Genomic DNA, 15,091 nt, shown 5'->3' on the forward strand with positions numbered 1-15,091 from the left:
CGGACGCCCACACTCGCGCCCGTGTGGAAGCTGGTTTTCGTCCCGTGGTCCGCGCCCCGAAGGCGCCACAACAGTCGTGAGACAGGGACGCATCGAGCACCCCGATATCTCGGTCCGACACGGCTTCACTGCACGCTCACGAAATCTAGCCGGCCGGCCGGCCGGCCCGACCGAACGCTCCTTGCGCCAGTCTCCGCAGCGCATTTTTTTTTTTCTTACTTACTTTCCATCCCCCTTCTCTCAGACAGAGACTTCACGATCGATAAACCGGCACTCCTCCGCGATCGTATAACGGGACGTACACGGCCGCACAGGTGGAACACCTGAACACCGGGATCAAATCAATCGCGTGTTGTTGAGGCGGCCACCGGACGGTGGCTTGCCTGCTCGTACGGCGATGCCACCGACAGCTACAAAACTGAGGCAGTGTTCCGACACGAAAACAATCTAAACGCAGTGATCCGAACTGAAAGCGAAACACGGAGCTCGTCGGCGGTTCTCGCGGGCGAAGAAACCGTTCGTGAGCCCTTTGGCAGGTCGGCGCTAGCTGGGATACGCTCCGCCAGGCTCTGCACATTTTTATGAATGGACGGGCACCGCGACGCCGCGCAATTGCCCTCCTTATCTTCGGCCGAAGCCGAGGCATATCAGCCGCCTCGGCGCATGCCTGCCATTTAATCGTCACTCGATCTCGATAAACCGGAGATAGAACGAACCACCGAGGGAAAGAGCGAACGACGTACGCCGGCAGTTTCCACGCTGGGTTGGGACCCGCGGCGTGCTCATTAATGTGACGATCTGTTTTCCGGTTGTGATATTTCGCACGATGCAGTTGCGCAACTGTTCACTTGAGGCTGGCGCGCGGTCAGTAGTAATCATTCACGGAGTCGCTGTAGAGGAAGAGGGCGCGACTCCGCGTGCGTGATTTTGGCAGCGCCGACCTTGGCTGAGCGCGCATGTGCACCCATTCATCGCGCGTGGGTTGGCAGATGTGGGTACCGGTGTGTGCCTCCGGCCGTTGCTGCTGCCGCCGCTTTGTCCGGCCCTGCTGGTGACGCCTGGTGCGTGCGACGTCGCGGATTTCCCGTTGTTTTCGGCTGCGAACCGGGGCCTGCATACGTTTACACGCGTGGGTGGCTGCGCTTTCGTGGGTCCGCAGGCCAACACCGGCCCGAGCCCGCCATCGTACTTAGAAGAGGAAAAATACGGGTGCCCTTTTGTTTCAGACATATACCGATGTCACACGGCCACTTTCGATCGCGATTGAGCCCGATCCTGTTTGAAATTCTCGACCGCGATTGGCTTCCTCCCCCAGCTTGCTCAAGTGAGCCAAATTCGATCCCGATCGGGTTTGATCGCGATTGAAAGTGCGCCGTGTGACACCGGTATTATGCAAGTGGCCCCATTGATAGCATGTGTTGGCATTCCTCTCACTTTTCACTTATTATGAAGCTTTACATTCATATAAAAAGGAAAAAGCTCTTTAACACAGTGCAATTATGAACACCTCTATTTCGATCCTCAGGGAGTTTTCACTGGCTTTGTTATTATGTTGACTCCGTTTACAAATTCGTCGTCTTATCATATTATTCTTGCAAATAATGTGAAGCCACCTGTCGCAGGTTGCTTGTGGTAAAGGTCATACAAGTTGGAGAAAAAATGTTTGAAATTGCATTGTCGTGCTGCCCGATTAGAGTTTGCCAGTGTACATAGACGAGTTGAGTTTAAAATAGTTAATCACCCCCCTTGTACGGTTGCTGGCAACCGAGACTGAAGTATCTGCGATTGGCTCAGATTTCTGTGTGAAGATCACAAAATTATAGGGTGGCACTTTTCACTGCCGTGAGAACTGTGGATATCACTCGAATTTTTTTCCACGTGGGAAATCCTTGTTGGGAAAGTAAATTGTGGCTCCTTTTGTTGTTCTTTGAAGTTCAGTGGAATTGTATGTTTACATCAAGATTTCTTGGAAGCAATGACATGCTTTGCATTAGCAGGCAATTCACCTTGTCTCTTAATTTGGTACAACCGTATAAGTCTTGACAATTCAGGTTACGTGTGTGACATCTACACAGCAACTCTCACCGTGGGTGAATTATGCTTGATATTCTAATCGTCTTTTTCTTAACAGTCTTCTCAAAACTGTCAAATGGCCACTATTGGAGGCTCAGTGAAACTGATCTAATTAATCTAAGTAGGCTGAAGGATATATGAAGCCAGAAATACAAGGTTTGAGCAAGGTCTTGCACTGTACCAATCACTGAGAATATAAGTGGACAAATTGGTACTGATTCATGTTTAAAGAGCAGCGTGAAAATGGGGACTAGATGAACAACAATGAATGACAAGGCTCAAAAGTGCTGACTTTCAGCTGCCATAATTTCTGAAAGCCACAAAACTTTACATAGGTCACATGCTGTCGCACCATTCATGGCTCACAAAAAATGGGGGGGGGGGGAGGTCAAAAAAGAAAGAGTACTGGTACCCGAATACGCAGGAAAATCGCCTACACTGCTGGAGCTATCAGAGATACGGTAGTGCAGGTTTGCTTTATGTGCGGGCAATTGACGGCTGACTTGCACAATTGCTTTCATTGTCTCTTTTAAGGAAAGCCTCCAGAATGTCTTGTGCCGTACAGTCTCGCTGCCAGTACAGCATCTGCACTCTGTTGAGTCATGCTCAGCATGCCCAGTACATCCAGACGCGAGTGGGTGGCTGCCCTGAAGTGTTTTGTGTGCTCCCTAAGGTGCTCATGCAAACACTTTGAACGGGTCAAGCAGCACAAATTATAGGATGAGAGCTATGTAACCAGGCCAAAACTTGCAAAGGGGAATAAATTTGTTTTCCCGTTGTTGGATGTAATCCAGCTAGCGCAGCCTGGAACTCTCGTGGAGGTTGAACACCTCCCTGCCTGGCCGAAGTAGGTGCGTCCACAAGTAAATCCTGTTTTTGTGAAATGTGCACAGCGTGATAGCATGTGATCTACATGACACTTCGTTGCTTCAGTATATTTCATCAGTCGAAGGCCAGTGTTTAGTCCCATTGTTTCCTGTATTTTCTTTCATACTGCCTTAATTTTTTTGTTTTTACTTTTCAATTAGTACTTGTTGTTATAATGATAGTGCAATTATAATATGGGTGGCTTATCCGGATACTAGTGCCATATTTCCTTGTGGCGTAATTTTAGTATGAAGCTGGGGGGGTACTGCATCTGCCGTCGGAATCAGACTTTTTCACTTGCAAGTTTGGTGTAATGCCATCTGTGATACTGGGACGTAATTAAAGCTCCTATCAGATGCAGCAGTTTATTTCTGCGCTCCAGAGATCAGTCCTAAAATCTTTAGTGTAGTCAGTGCCTAACAAAGTTAACTTTTTATTCATGACCAACTTGCATTCACATAAACACAATCTTTAGCTACAAGGTGTCTCACTCCAGGAACATTGCTTTAAGGACAGAGAAGAACAAGTCGGCTTTACTGTTTTTTTACTGTTTTGGCTTAACTGGTGCCAAAGCCACGCATGTAGAAGGATCTTCAGGAACCTGACACGCAGGATGCAAAATTGACTGACGAAATGGGCAGCACTTTTGACGCAACATTGCAAAAAGTGCAGGCACTTTAAAATACAATGAATGCATGGGAATAACATTTTGTTCTCGACCGATGAATTTATTAATTGAGATAGGAATAGGGAGTCTCTTTCGGAAACAGACAGGTGGTGTGTGGTGCCTGCGTCGTAAATCATCCACACGGCTTGATAGCTGTGGTATATGACCACTGTAAAAAACTGCAACATGTGTTCTTCATATCAGATAACCTTATCTGACCAGCATGTGTTGTTTCTCTGAAACATCACTGTTTTCGAACTGTGTGCCTGTTTTATGACAGAGCATGTGCTCCGTGTGAATCCTGGCAAGTGTTATTCTTTTACCTCTTTTTGTGACCTTGCCTCGTGAGAATTCACTTGCCTCAAAGTTCTTTGCTTTCTTCAGTTCTTCGTTTGCTCCTGTAGTAGATTAGATTCCAGCAGGGGTGGGAGAATGTTCGGAGTTTCAAATACGAATGGTTAGTGCGTAGTATTCGCTTCAGATTCCAAAAAAAAAGCTATTTGGTATTTTCGAATATTTGAAACTAACCTAATATTTTGCAACAGCTGACTGTTTGAGTCTGGTTACTATCGACGAACTACTAAACTAAGTAGCGCTAATTATCAGAAGTGCGACAACGACAAAAGGTTTCGAAGGAATGCATAAATAAAATGAGTAATGCAAGCTTTGTTTTCGGTTTCGCGGCAAAAGCCCACATGGCAACCTGTGATTTTCGGTTTGTAGTCTGTCATTTCATGTTTTTGGCAGTCTAGCTGTGTAGCAGTTTTGTCTTCCACACTACAACCAGTGACGGTTTCCTTGCAACAAGCTCTTCTGGATGTGTCGATGGCATTCAAGTCCCTCAGAAGCTTTTTTTTATTTTCCACAACTTCTGATCTTTTCTCGGCAACCGTTTATTTTGTGTTTGTGGAAAGGTAGTGATACATCAGCCATTGTTTCTTGGAGAGCTGGTTTGCAACCAGGTTCTAATGCTTTTTGAGAGGCTATTCATGCAGTTTAACTGATTACAAATGGTGGTCTTGTGTTTAAAAATAATCATTTGCCCCTTATAGCTAACAATGTTTTTTTTTTTTTTTTTTGCACTTGTAAGTACAAGTGTGGTACGTAATTATTCCGAAATATCTATTTATATGTATATATATCTGCGTTTGACTATTCGATTTGATATTCAATACTTACTATTTGTATTCGATTCATATTCGAAAAAGTTTATATTCGTCCACCTCTACATTCCAGCCATCCCATGAATGAAGACACCTCTATGGAGACGGATAGGCTCGTATAACACACCTTTGTAGCTTGGTGGCGATGGTGTTTCACTGCGGAGCTCGAAGTTGTGCATTCAATCCCAGCCGCGGCGGCTGCATTTCGATGGAAGCAAACGTGGAGGGAGGAAAGAATAGGGAGAGATAATTGCGCAGCCAGATTAAAGCAACGCATATTGGTTCAACATGTTATCGTCGCGTCAAAGCGTGCGGTACATTTTAGTGCTCCCGCTGTGTGTCCAGAACTGCAGAATGGCAGCCGAACAAGTGCGTGCTGATTAGAGACTGCCGGGCCATTCCTGGCCAATACGGAGATTCTCGGCTGCCACGTGTTGAGCCAATACATACTGTGAGAGAAAAAGCGAAGGGAATGGCATAACATAGAGTTCGCTTGCCAAAGCTGGTGTCGTGATGTAATGCTCTTTCCTTCTTTGTTTCCTTCCTTCGTGAATCAAATTATGCAAAATGCTCGTGTACTTAGAATTAGGTTCACGTTAGAACAACCTCAGGTGGTCAAAATTTAATCAGGAGCCCTCCGCTACCACATGATAATCAGATCATGGTTTTGGCACTTAACACTCCAGACTTTATTTCACTATACTTCGAATAAATAATATAAGTCGCAGTCATAGCTCTGTAGACTGCATCCCAAGCCGCCTGTGGAACAGTTGCATCATTATTATTTTTTTTGTACTCGGACTGGGTGCTAACAGTGAGGGAGTGTCAGATCTTTCTGGTATTTAGTATTTTCACTGTAATTGCAGGCTTTCTTGAACCATGGTCGGTATAATGTAGGGATTCCTTTCCCTCAATTTGATTGTTTTATCGTCCGCTGTTCACGACTGGACGTTTCCAGTGATAACGTATCGGAGCGCCAGCCGGTCCTCTGACGAAGCGCGAGAAGGAATAACACTGAAATTAATCACTGCACAAATGTTTAGTTCGTGATTCGCTTAATCTCATTAATGAGGTGTACCACTTCTCCAACTGGGCCTGGGTGATAATTGCAGTGTGCAGAAACCATGTTCTCCGAGAACGTGTGTTCGTATTGCGTTAGAGTGCTTGAAGCCACTTGGCGCTGCTTGGACACCACATGCTGTGCTTGCGCATGATTATCATGCCTGCAGCAAGGAGCTGGCTTTGCTCTCGAGCCATCTAATCGGAACACCGGGACGCATCTAGTTCATCAGAACATGGTACTATTGTGTATGGCTAAGCGGGAATATCAGGATGCCTCTAGTTCGACGGAACATAGTGATGCGTATAGTTTACTTTAGTGGAACATGAAGGATGTATCTAGTTAGCTCTTGCATTGTTTCGCAGAAAAGATGACCACGTGCCACTTAGTGCTTCTGTGATGATTGCTTATTGATAAGGTAAATCAGTGCAGTTCCCTGCAGAACAGTAGTGCATTGAACAGCAAATTAAGAATACAGCAACAAGTACTAAGTTAAATTTTCCTAGCAATATTTGCTATCGCAATCGGTTGACACCTCTTCCCACGAAAAGCTGTACCGTGCAAGTTGTGTCGTGAAATTCAGTCTAATTTTCTGCCGAGGTTGCTTTGAGAGAAAGGCTCCAAATTCTGTGCTCTTTTTTTTTTTTTTTTTTGAAGCTCCCATGCCGGAGTGGGCCTCAGACAACACACTCCCGCATCAACGTGGAACAGAACAAGGAGTGCCTCATCAACATCAGCAAGTCCAAGTTCTCTCTGGTCATCTCGGGGCTCACCAAAATTCTCCACTCGGTCAATGATGTGGTTAGTCTCTTTTTATGGCTTTTTAAAAATTTCTTGCTGCTGTGTGACTGTGCACATCGTCATACGCGGTTGGGAACGATAGTTGTATTGGAATGCCAGCTGGAGCTTTCGTGGAGATTGTCGGTCTGTGGGAATACAACAATTTGCAACTTAATTCAGGCCTGGTCATTCGTAGATTCATTTGACGTAACGGCCGCCGCTGTGTTCATTTGCTCAACGGACTTAAATCACTTGCTTTAGTGTGCCTCCACGGAGTTGTGGTCCTCGTTCTCTCAGCATACTATTGCAAGTTCGTATTTTTTCTGTTATGTGGAAGCAGTGCCCTTTTAAAAAAATATCAGTGCTGGTGAGGAATGGTTGTCGTGTTCGCTTATGAACGGCACGAATAACCTCCGGCTTAGCAGAACTGCCTCGGCCCACTGGTAGCCCACAATGCACGGAGTGTGGCGTGGGTACAGGTGGGAAGCATGGTTGATTTATCAAAATGTCAGGATTGTGTCACGCACACGCTGTTATTGGTGAACCAACCGTGAAAACTTGTGCTTTCCTAAACTTGAAAACCGCCACAAAGGGCGTGTAGAGCGCAGCAAACAAATGGCATTATTCTGCACGCGTCAGCAGAAGGAGCCTCTTGTTGTAAAGGAAAGTACAGCCGGCTGCAGAAGTTTACCGGACACGGGATTTGCGAGAAACTAGAATTCCAACACTGCCTGGCCACTTAGCCTCAAGTTCAAAGTTTCATTCTCTCATAGTTCCTGTGGCGCACACAGTGATTCGTTGAAATGAAAGTGCCTTGCCTTAACAGAGTATAAATTCACATTTGCCGTGGAACTTGTAAGCTTTTGCGACCGCCTGTGTAGCTGAGTTGATGTTTGTACAGGCCTGCAAGAGTGCATAGATTATCCTTTGCAGGGTGGAAGAGAGGGAAGTGATAAAAATTCAATCTCAAGCTGGTTTAACGGTGCACATGTTTGAACTGCACATGTTTTTTTCAGCAAAAACCCACAAGACAATATACTGCTCCGGTCAATCATGAGTGAAAAGGATCCTGGCAGCACTGCGTTAGCATGTTTTTGCTGAAACATCTTAAACAGTTCAAAATTTCAGACCCTTTCATTGTTCGCAAATCGGATGAAGTGGTCCTGTTTTTCAAGGAAAAACCGGACCTCGGATACGCGTTTTCCATTGATGTCGAGGACCTTTTTTACTCTGTACCCCAGCATGAATTGCTAGCATCTGTTAAAGAGTGTATTGCTGAAAACAACGAGGTCGCCTTCCAGAACACAGCGGGCATTAGTACTAGTAACTTTATAACTTTGATAGAGGCCTACTTGCACTCCACTTTTGTATCTTATGACGAAAAATTGTTTTTGCTGAGGGAGGGCATTTGTATTGGCTCTTGTGTGATGCCAATTTTATGCGAAATTTTTTTATCCCAGGTCGACCACACACTTGACCATGCTTTTATAGAAGGCGGGAAGGTTTTACATGTTTTTAGATTTGTAGATGATTTTTTAGTTTTGCTAAAGCCACAGGCGGAGGGCCTTTATGGGCATCAAGTTGAAGTGATTTCAGACCTTTTTAATCGGCATGGGAAGGGACTGACCTTCACCCATTAACTTCGCACGGAGAACTGCCTCCAGTTTTTAGACATTAATTTTAGTTTTTCTAACGAACATGTGTGCTGGTCTTATAGACCGCGGGCTAGGAAGGGGATTCTACCTTTTTGACTCTTCTCACTCTAAGATAGCGAAAAGAGCCATAGCTTCTCTTTGCCTCGAGTCCTCGCTTAGGAAATCGTGCCACCACACGATGCAAGATAGCTTCCAAGCGCAGGTCAAAAAACTGCTGGTGGCAGGTTTCCCTCCAACAGTCATCTCTGCGGTTGCTGAGGGTCTGTTGCAGAAGTTTAAGAAAGGAAAATAGGACAAAGATTTCGGCGGGAAGAAACGTGCGCTTGAGGTTGTTCCGTACATCCACAAAGTTTCGCATAACCTCAAGAAGGTGGCCAATAGGCTAGAAGTTGGAGTGGTTTTTTTCTGCCCCCAACAAACTGGACCAACTTTGCCCCCGCATAGCCACAGCAGACGAAACAAGGCGAGGTTGCCGTAAGAACCACCTTTCGCCCTATCTCAGCTGCATCTGCGGAGTTGTCTATGAAATTCCTTTGCTCTGTGGCAAAAGCTATATCGGTCAAACAGGAAGGTGTGTTAATGACCGATTTAGAGAACACGCCTTGAATATTAAAAAGAAGGAGTGAACGCATTTGGCGGATCACGTGAACTCTTGTGGATGTGAGGCATTATTTTTTGACGCGAGGATTCTTGGTAGGGGAGCCACAATCAGCACGCCCGCTTGTTACTGGAAGCTCTTATCACATAAAAAAGAGGGGGGAAGGTTGCATCAGTGAACCTTCTTTAAGTCTCTATGCAAAAGAGTTTATATACCTCGATGCGCATGTAAATTAGTCAGCCATTTCTTATACATTGTCTTTATCATGTGTTTTTTTTTCCTTATGGTGTTTTTTTTTTTTTTTCATTTTCATGTACGTTTCTGTGCATGTGCCGTTTTCATATATATTTCATGACGACGTTGTGGAATAAACAGTTGAAAGTAGCGCCTGTCCTGTGTTTGACCTCCCTTTTGTGCCTTGTCTCTTGTTTGCGCTCAAAAAAGTTTATCGAATTTTGACATATTGGTTTTGATAGCTTGAGGCTGAGAACAGTTTTGTTGTATTTATTTATATATATATATATATATATATATTTTTTTTTTTTCACCCTGACAATCCTTGCGTGTGCAGTTTGTCTACCAGAGGTCACACAGTCCAATCCAGCCAGAGTTCGAGAAGAACTTCTACGAGTCGCAGCTCATTGTGCTGGACACACTCGAGAAATGCCTCAGCACGGTCAGTGTTGCGGTGCACTGCTGTGCTGCATGCTCACCTTTTTTTTTCGTGATGCTTTTTTTTCTCTTTGTGCTCGTTTTGTTTTTGCGTCCGTTTGCCTGTGTCTGAGTTTTGATTATTTTGTGACTGGGCTTATCGAGCAAAGCAATGATTTTTATTATGTTACACTTGTGAGAACTTGTGTGTGTAGTTCCTTTAACACATTACCCCATAGCATGTGGTTGCACTGACTGCTCTGGTGGAATGGTTGCACTTTGAGCAATTTCAGTAATAGTGACTCTTCCGACTTGATAGGAGTAAAAATATTTGAGAAGTATAAACTTTGCATATCGAATGAAATGCTGAAATCTTATTAATGTTTACAATGTACAGAACAAAGGGTGGAAGAGCTGGGTGGTTTGATGAAGTTAGGAAATTTGCAGGCGTGCTCAATTTTGTGAGTCTAGAAGTGCTGGCATCTCTCGAAGGGGGCAGTGCCATGCATCCCCCTCTGAATCCGCTAGTAGGTTGACGATAGGCGGATTGCCATAGTTCAGTTTCGGCTGCAAACTGGAGTGGCGGCAGTATGCGAATGAAAGAAAGAGCGCATGCTGGCAGTGTTTTTTATGACAGCCAAGCATTGGCAGAGGTTTTTTAGCCCGCTTTGCATCACAGTAATAGTTATCATGTTGTTTTGACTGGAACTGCCATAGCTGTAGGAAGTACACAGCTGTTTCTCAACTATTGCGCGGTGATCACCGATATCCAAAGTCGCACATCACTCTGAAAGTTTTAGATCAAACAAGGTTGCTCATTTGTCATATGCTCGCTTACATGTGTGCCAAAGCTGAGTAAAAAGAGTATGCTGTTTTTTTTTTCTGGGTTTCTTTTTTTAATTTAAGGGGACACTAACGAGTGACACTGAGTCTGATAAAACTAGTGAAGTATTTTTCTGAGGCTGGTGGTGTAACATAATGCTTGGTTATTGACAAACGATCAACTAGTTACAAGCAAACACTGCCAGAAAGCTACCACGTCACGGAGATCTAGTGCGAACGATTCGAGGGGGCATCACCACCTGTCTCTACATTTTTTTTTTTTTTCATTTTTTCTGGCTACCAAACTTTTGCTCACGGTACGACCGACTTTTTTGCGGTACATTAAAATCACTATTGCTTGACTTCATGTTCCTTTCGAGTGTCACTTTAAAATTTCCGGAATGCCCTAGTTGGAAAGAAAGCCAGCACTACTGCATGCTCCAGTTGTGTGGCCACAAGGCTGTCTGTGCATGTGTTGCTAGTGTGCCAGTTGCTGGTTGCGTGGTGTCTCTCGGTGCCACGCAATCAGGGGGTCCATCTCTCCGACTGGGTGCGGGGACCTCATTCTCAACCGTAGGTCTCTGCGACTCCACTTCCACAGCAACCCAAGGAGACAACGCGGTACGACGAGACCATGAACGTCAAGGCACTGCTCCGCGAGCTCTGCCAGGTCAGTTGACGGCTGAGATTTTTCTTCCCTTTTGTCTGTGTTGTGTATGTGAGTTTCAGGAGCAGCGTGTGTAGGCTCAGCCAACTTTGTTTTCATTGACTTCGCAGTCATTATGTGTCATGCCAGAATGCTCACTGTAACGGACAGAAATGGGAGAGCTGCATCTTGTGGCAAGGTGCGGCGTAATGTTTGATTGATGCTATGCTTAGTTGACTGTCATTGCATTGCTGACAGTTCTCAAACAATGTTGTATGGCTGCTACTTCTCACATATACGAGGAAGTTTTGAGAAAGCTGTGGCTCGGGAAAGAAATGTTGCAAGAGTGGGAAGGATATACAAGGCAGAGCGGAAGGCCAAGACATGCGCTGAACTCTCAGCTAATGCTTTAGTAGAAGGCGAAATCAAACAGCCCCTTCTTCGGTAGTTAGGCATGTCAAACGTGAGGTGATGCAGCTAAAACTACTTAAACTGATTACAAGACTAAGACAGCTTCTTCCTGATGGCTATTCTGGCTACTTGCACGTGTAGCTATCAAGGAAGAGAGCTGTTTGCTTTCATTGTCAATCAACCTTGTGGGGTTTGTGTGTGTGTGTTTGTGTTAATCTACAGGGCTTAAACAAGGGATGTCTCAGCCTGAAGCCAATGTTTTGACAAGAGGGCTTGCGTTTTGTCAGTTTCGGTCTTGATGAAGACAAGCTCCCTTGTTGAAACATTGGCTCCACGCTGAGACAACCCTTGTTCAAGCACTGTCGATTACTTCCTGTGCTAGCATGCGAGTGTGTGCATGCATTATTTCCGATTAAGATCCTCTCCACCTTACGTACAGTTTTTAGTGCAGCTTTCTTTCATGATGCTACAATGCCTACTCGCTCAATTTCCCATATGCTTTTGAGAGCTTTGGCTGATGGAAATTAAGTGGTGGGCTAGTTGGTTTCGTTACAGTGTTCGTTCAAATTTAGGCCAGCCTTGTCTACAGGCCGATACCTAAGAGCTGGAGAGTCGGAATATAGGGAAGCATCCTCGAATGCAAGGTGGCGCGGTAAAGGAGCTAACAGTGGCAAAATGAGCACGATGTTGTTATTGTTTTTGTGATGCTCCTTGCGACTGGTGTGTGTGATTGCATCACATTACATTCTGCTCATCGTAGGCTCTCCTAGTACACACAAGCCTAAGGCACACAAACGTTTTTGCCAAGTGGAATTATTGGATCCAGGCCACAACCATAGTTTCGCATTTTACGCATAAAAAGCAAAAAAAGAAAAAAGAGTGGTGGCTTGGATCTCAGTGAATATCATGTACGAGTAGTGCAAATGAACAAACCTGAGGAAACGTCATTGAAAATATTGTAGGGAAATATGCTAAGTCAGTGCTTTCTTTTTTTTGTCGTCATCACCCAATCCTTCTACAGTCGGCATCAAAAGTTTGCAGATCGTGGGATCTGAAAAAGCATTTGTAACCATAAGCTAGTGAAACCATACAACACTTTGTCGTTTTTGTGTTATAAAAATTTAGATGATTAACTGCAGGTTTAATGATGTTTTTCTAGTAGTGCAAGAGGAACATTCTCGTTTTTATTTCAGATGGTCAAAATTAACCTGAGGTTGATGCATAATGCACAGCGAATATAGTATGACAGGCACCCATGCCCGTTACAGTTTGAACTGTTTCTTAACAATGCACAACACTGGGCTAGTTGGTTCATACTTTACGGGTTGTGTCACGCTAATGAGGACAACACCACAGCGAAGAAGACGGGACAAGTGCGAAAGAACAAGTGTGGTTCCCGTCTTCTTCTGTGTGATGCTGTCCCCGTTAATGGGATACAATTTGCACAGTTCGAACTGTTTGTTGCAGCTGTGCGGTCTCAAGTGGGACTTGCTTGTCGTGCGCCAATGTGCTGATGCTGTGATGTTGCACTCGCAGTTCATAGACATGCCAGACAGCCCCATGGTGGTGCCACTGAAGAATTTGGCCTCCAAAGTTCTGTTTGCCCTCAGCCTCAACAACTTCAACGCCGTCTTCAACCGCATCTCGGGCAGGCAAGTAGAGTGCATTAATTTTTATCCATCATCAGGTTAATCTTTGCTCGTTTTATTTCATTAGTGCTGTATCACTGTATATATGTAATGCAATACCAGCCCCCCTCACCCCCCTTCTGTAATTTCCAACCTGACAAAGCATTTTGCATTCTGCTCATAACCACGCTTCAGTTGTTTAGACGAAACTTAAAAAAAAAAAAAAAAAAAAACGCTTACAAGGTTGTTCATTGGTGATTGAGCTTGTGCAGGAAAGCCGGATTCTTAATGGCAGGAGGCACAGGTTTTGATTCGCAAGAGAGGAACTCGGTGCAACAAATGTTAACCTGCCCAGTCTTCAAGATAAGCTGTACAGTGTATGGAATTTGAACGCCTTGTACGGTTGTATGGCTGAAGAAAACGTCTTTCTGAAATTGAGATTGTTGGATCCTTGTGTATTAAATAGGCCACTGTTGGTCTGTAACGGTGTTGTTGTCATAAAGTAAAAATGGGATTTTAGCACTACCATTTCAGCCTCAGAGTTGGGAGAGTCAGCCATGCAGCCACTGCCAAATCGACTGCAGCTCTCGCCAAACACAACGCTGTAGATGGGTGGCCGAATGCGTGGCGTCCAATATTCTTGGCACCACTTTGACAGTCACAAGTCGCAGAGGCCCTGCCTAATCCTGAAATTCTTTGTGAGGTCTCTCTTTAAACTACTGGGGTAGCACTGAGCCACCCTAGTTCTCGGTGGCTATGCACTTTCTGCGCTAGTGTGCTAACTCATGTACCGAATCTGGGAACAGCACAATTTCGTGATGACGTGCTTTATTATCTATAGCGATTGTAGTTATTTATGATTATTTTTTGTAATGCTAGTGATAAACAATCTATAAAACCTGTCAGGTTGTTCAATTAACTGTTGTCAAGTTTGACACTTCTGGCTTTCCTGTTGCTTGGCTCATGGTTACTACTGCTGCTGGTTCATTATTAACAACAGTGCAATAACAGGAAAGGAGAAAGACTCAAGAATGACATGAACACGGTGCTGACAATCAACCAACGAACTTATTCCTACCACTGCCCCTTTTTACAGCTTACATGCTTCTGCATGATAATATGTACAGTTCAGTACAGAGGAGCGACACAAGAAAAAAAAAAGGGGGGAAAAATGTGGAGAATGAACAAAATTCACGCATGCAAGAAATCATCGCTTCACACTTCAGTCGTCTTCGTTCCAGCAGCGTCATTTCGACATTAATGAGGGCAGCGGATGGCTGGCTGACGCATCTTGCCTCATTCTTTTTTATAAAAAATGCTTCCATAATTTCTCGCGCCACTGGGTCGTGGTGCCAGTATACGGTACTTGCACCTTCTTAAATTGTAACTGGAACTTGCAGCCCAGCAGTGTGCTGCCTAATTTGACGGCGTTACCATAAAATTGTAATAAATGGGATGGGCTTATTAAAGGACCAATGACACCAAAATTTCGAGTTCGAGATGTTCGTGTTGGTCGATTGTCCTCGTAGGCAGATTTGACAGAGTATTAATGGCGAGCATATGGTTTTAAAGTGAGCAGGAGGGAATGTTCGTCTGAGTTGACAGCACCTCGAAACATTGTCATCAATATGTCGAAATATGTACCATCTACCGTGCGCAACCAATTCCTACAGAATGTTGCTTTGGATGGGACGACGTATGAACAACCAGCTCGCGCAGACTCTGTAAGATCTGTAACAGAGAGGCACCACTGGTGGGCCGGTTATTCGCCAGTCCATCATCACAGACGAGGCGTTTGTGTCTATCGCCACTTAGGGAGGCATGAAAATCGACAACAGTTTGTTTCTGACATGAAATAGTTACTAATAAGTAATAGCTTAACTGAGTGGTGATTTGGGCGAGTTGAAACACTTCAGTCATGAGGGCGTACAAAAACCAAGAATGTGTCCTAGTTACATTCTTGTTTTTTTGGCCGTTGTTTTGCCTAGTGCGCGGACCGCCATCATGACTAATGAATAATGTTATATTGAACGTGTTCCTTTTTTCAAGCATTTTTAAAAATATGAATCC

The 15,091-nt window shown here is 44.6% G+C and overlaps 1 protein-coding gene across 1 annotated transcript in view; it reads left to right on the top strand.

Annotated features, from left to right (window-relative positions):
- Nucleotides 1–15,091, top strand: part of LOC119445586 (neurofibromin-like) — a 121,314-nt gene that overhangs the window by 498 nt on the left and 105,725 nt on the right. Inside the window, 4 exon segments of the mRNA XM_049663438.1 lie at nucleotides 6,488–6,631; nucleotides 9,435–9,539; nucleotides 10,938–11,006; nucleotides 12,930–13,045. Of these exon segments, the coding sequence (XP_049519395.1) occupies nucleotides 6,488–6,631; nucleotides 9,435–9,539; nucleotides 10,938–11,006; nucleotides 12,930–13,045 (434 nt within the window).

Source organism: Dermacentor silvarum, chromosome 3 (genome assembly GCF_013339745.2).
Source record: "Dermacentor silvarum isolate Dsil-2018 chromosome 3, BIME_Dsil_1.4, whole genome shotgun sequence".
In the NCBI taxonomy this organism is placed as follows: Eukaryota; Metazoa; Arthropoda; class Arachnida; order Ixodida; family Ixodidae; genus Dermacentor; species Dermacentor silvarum.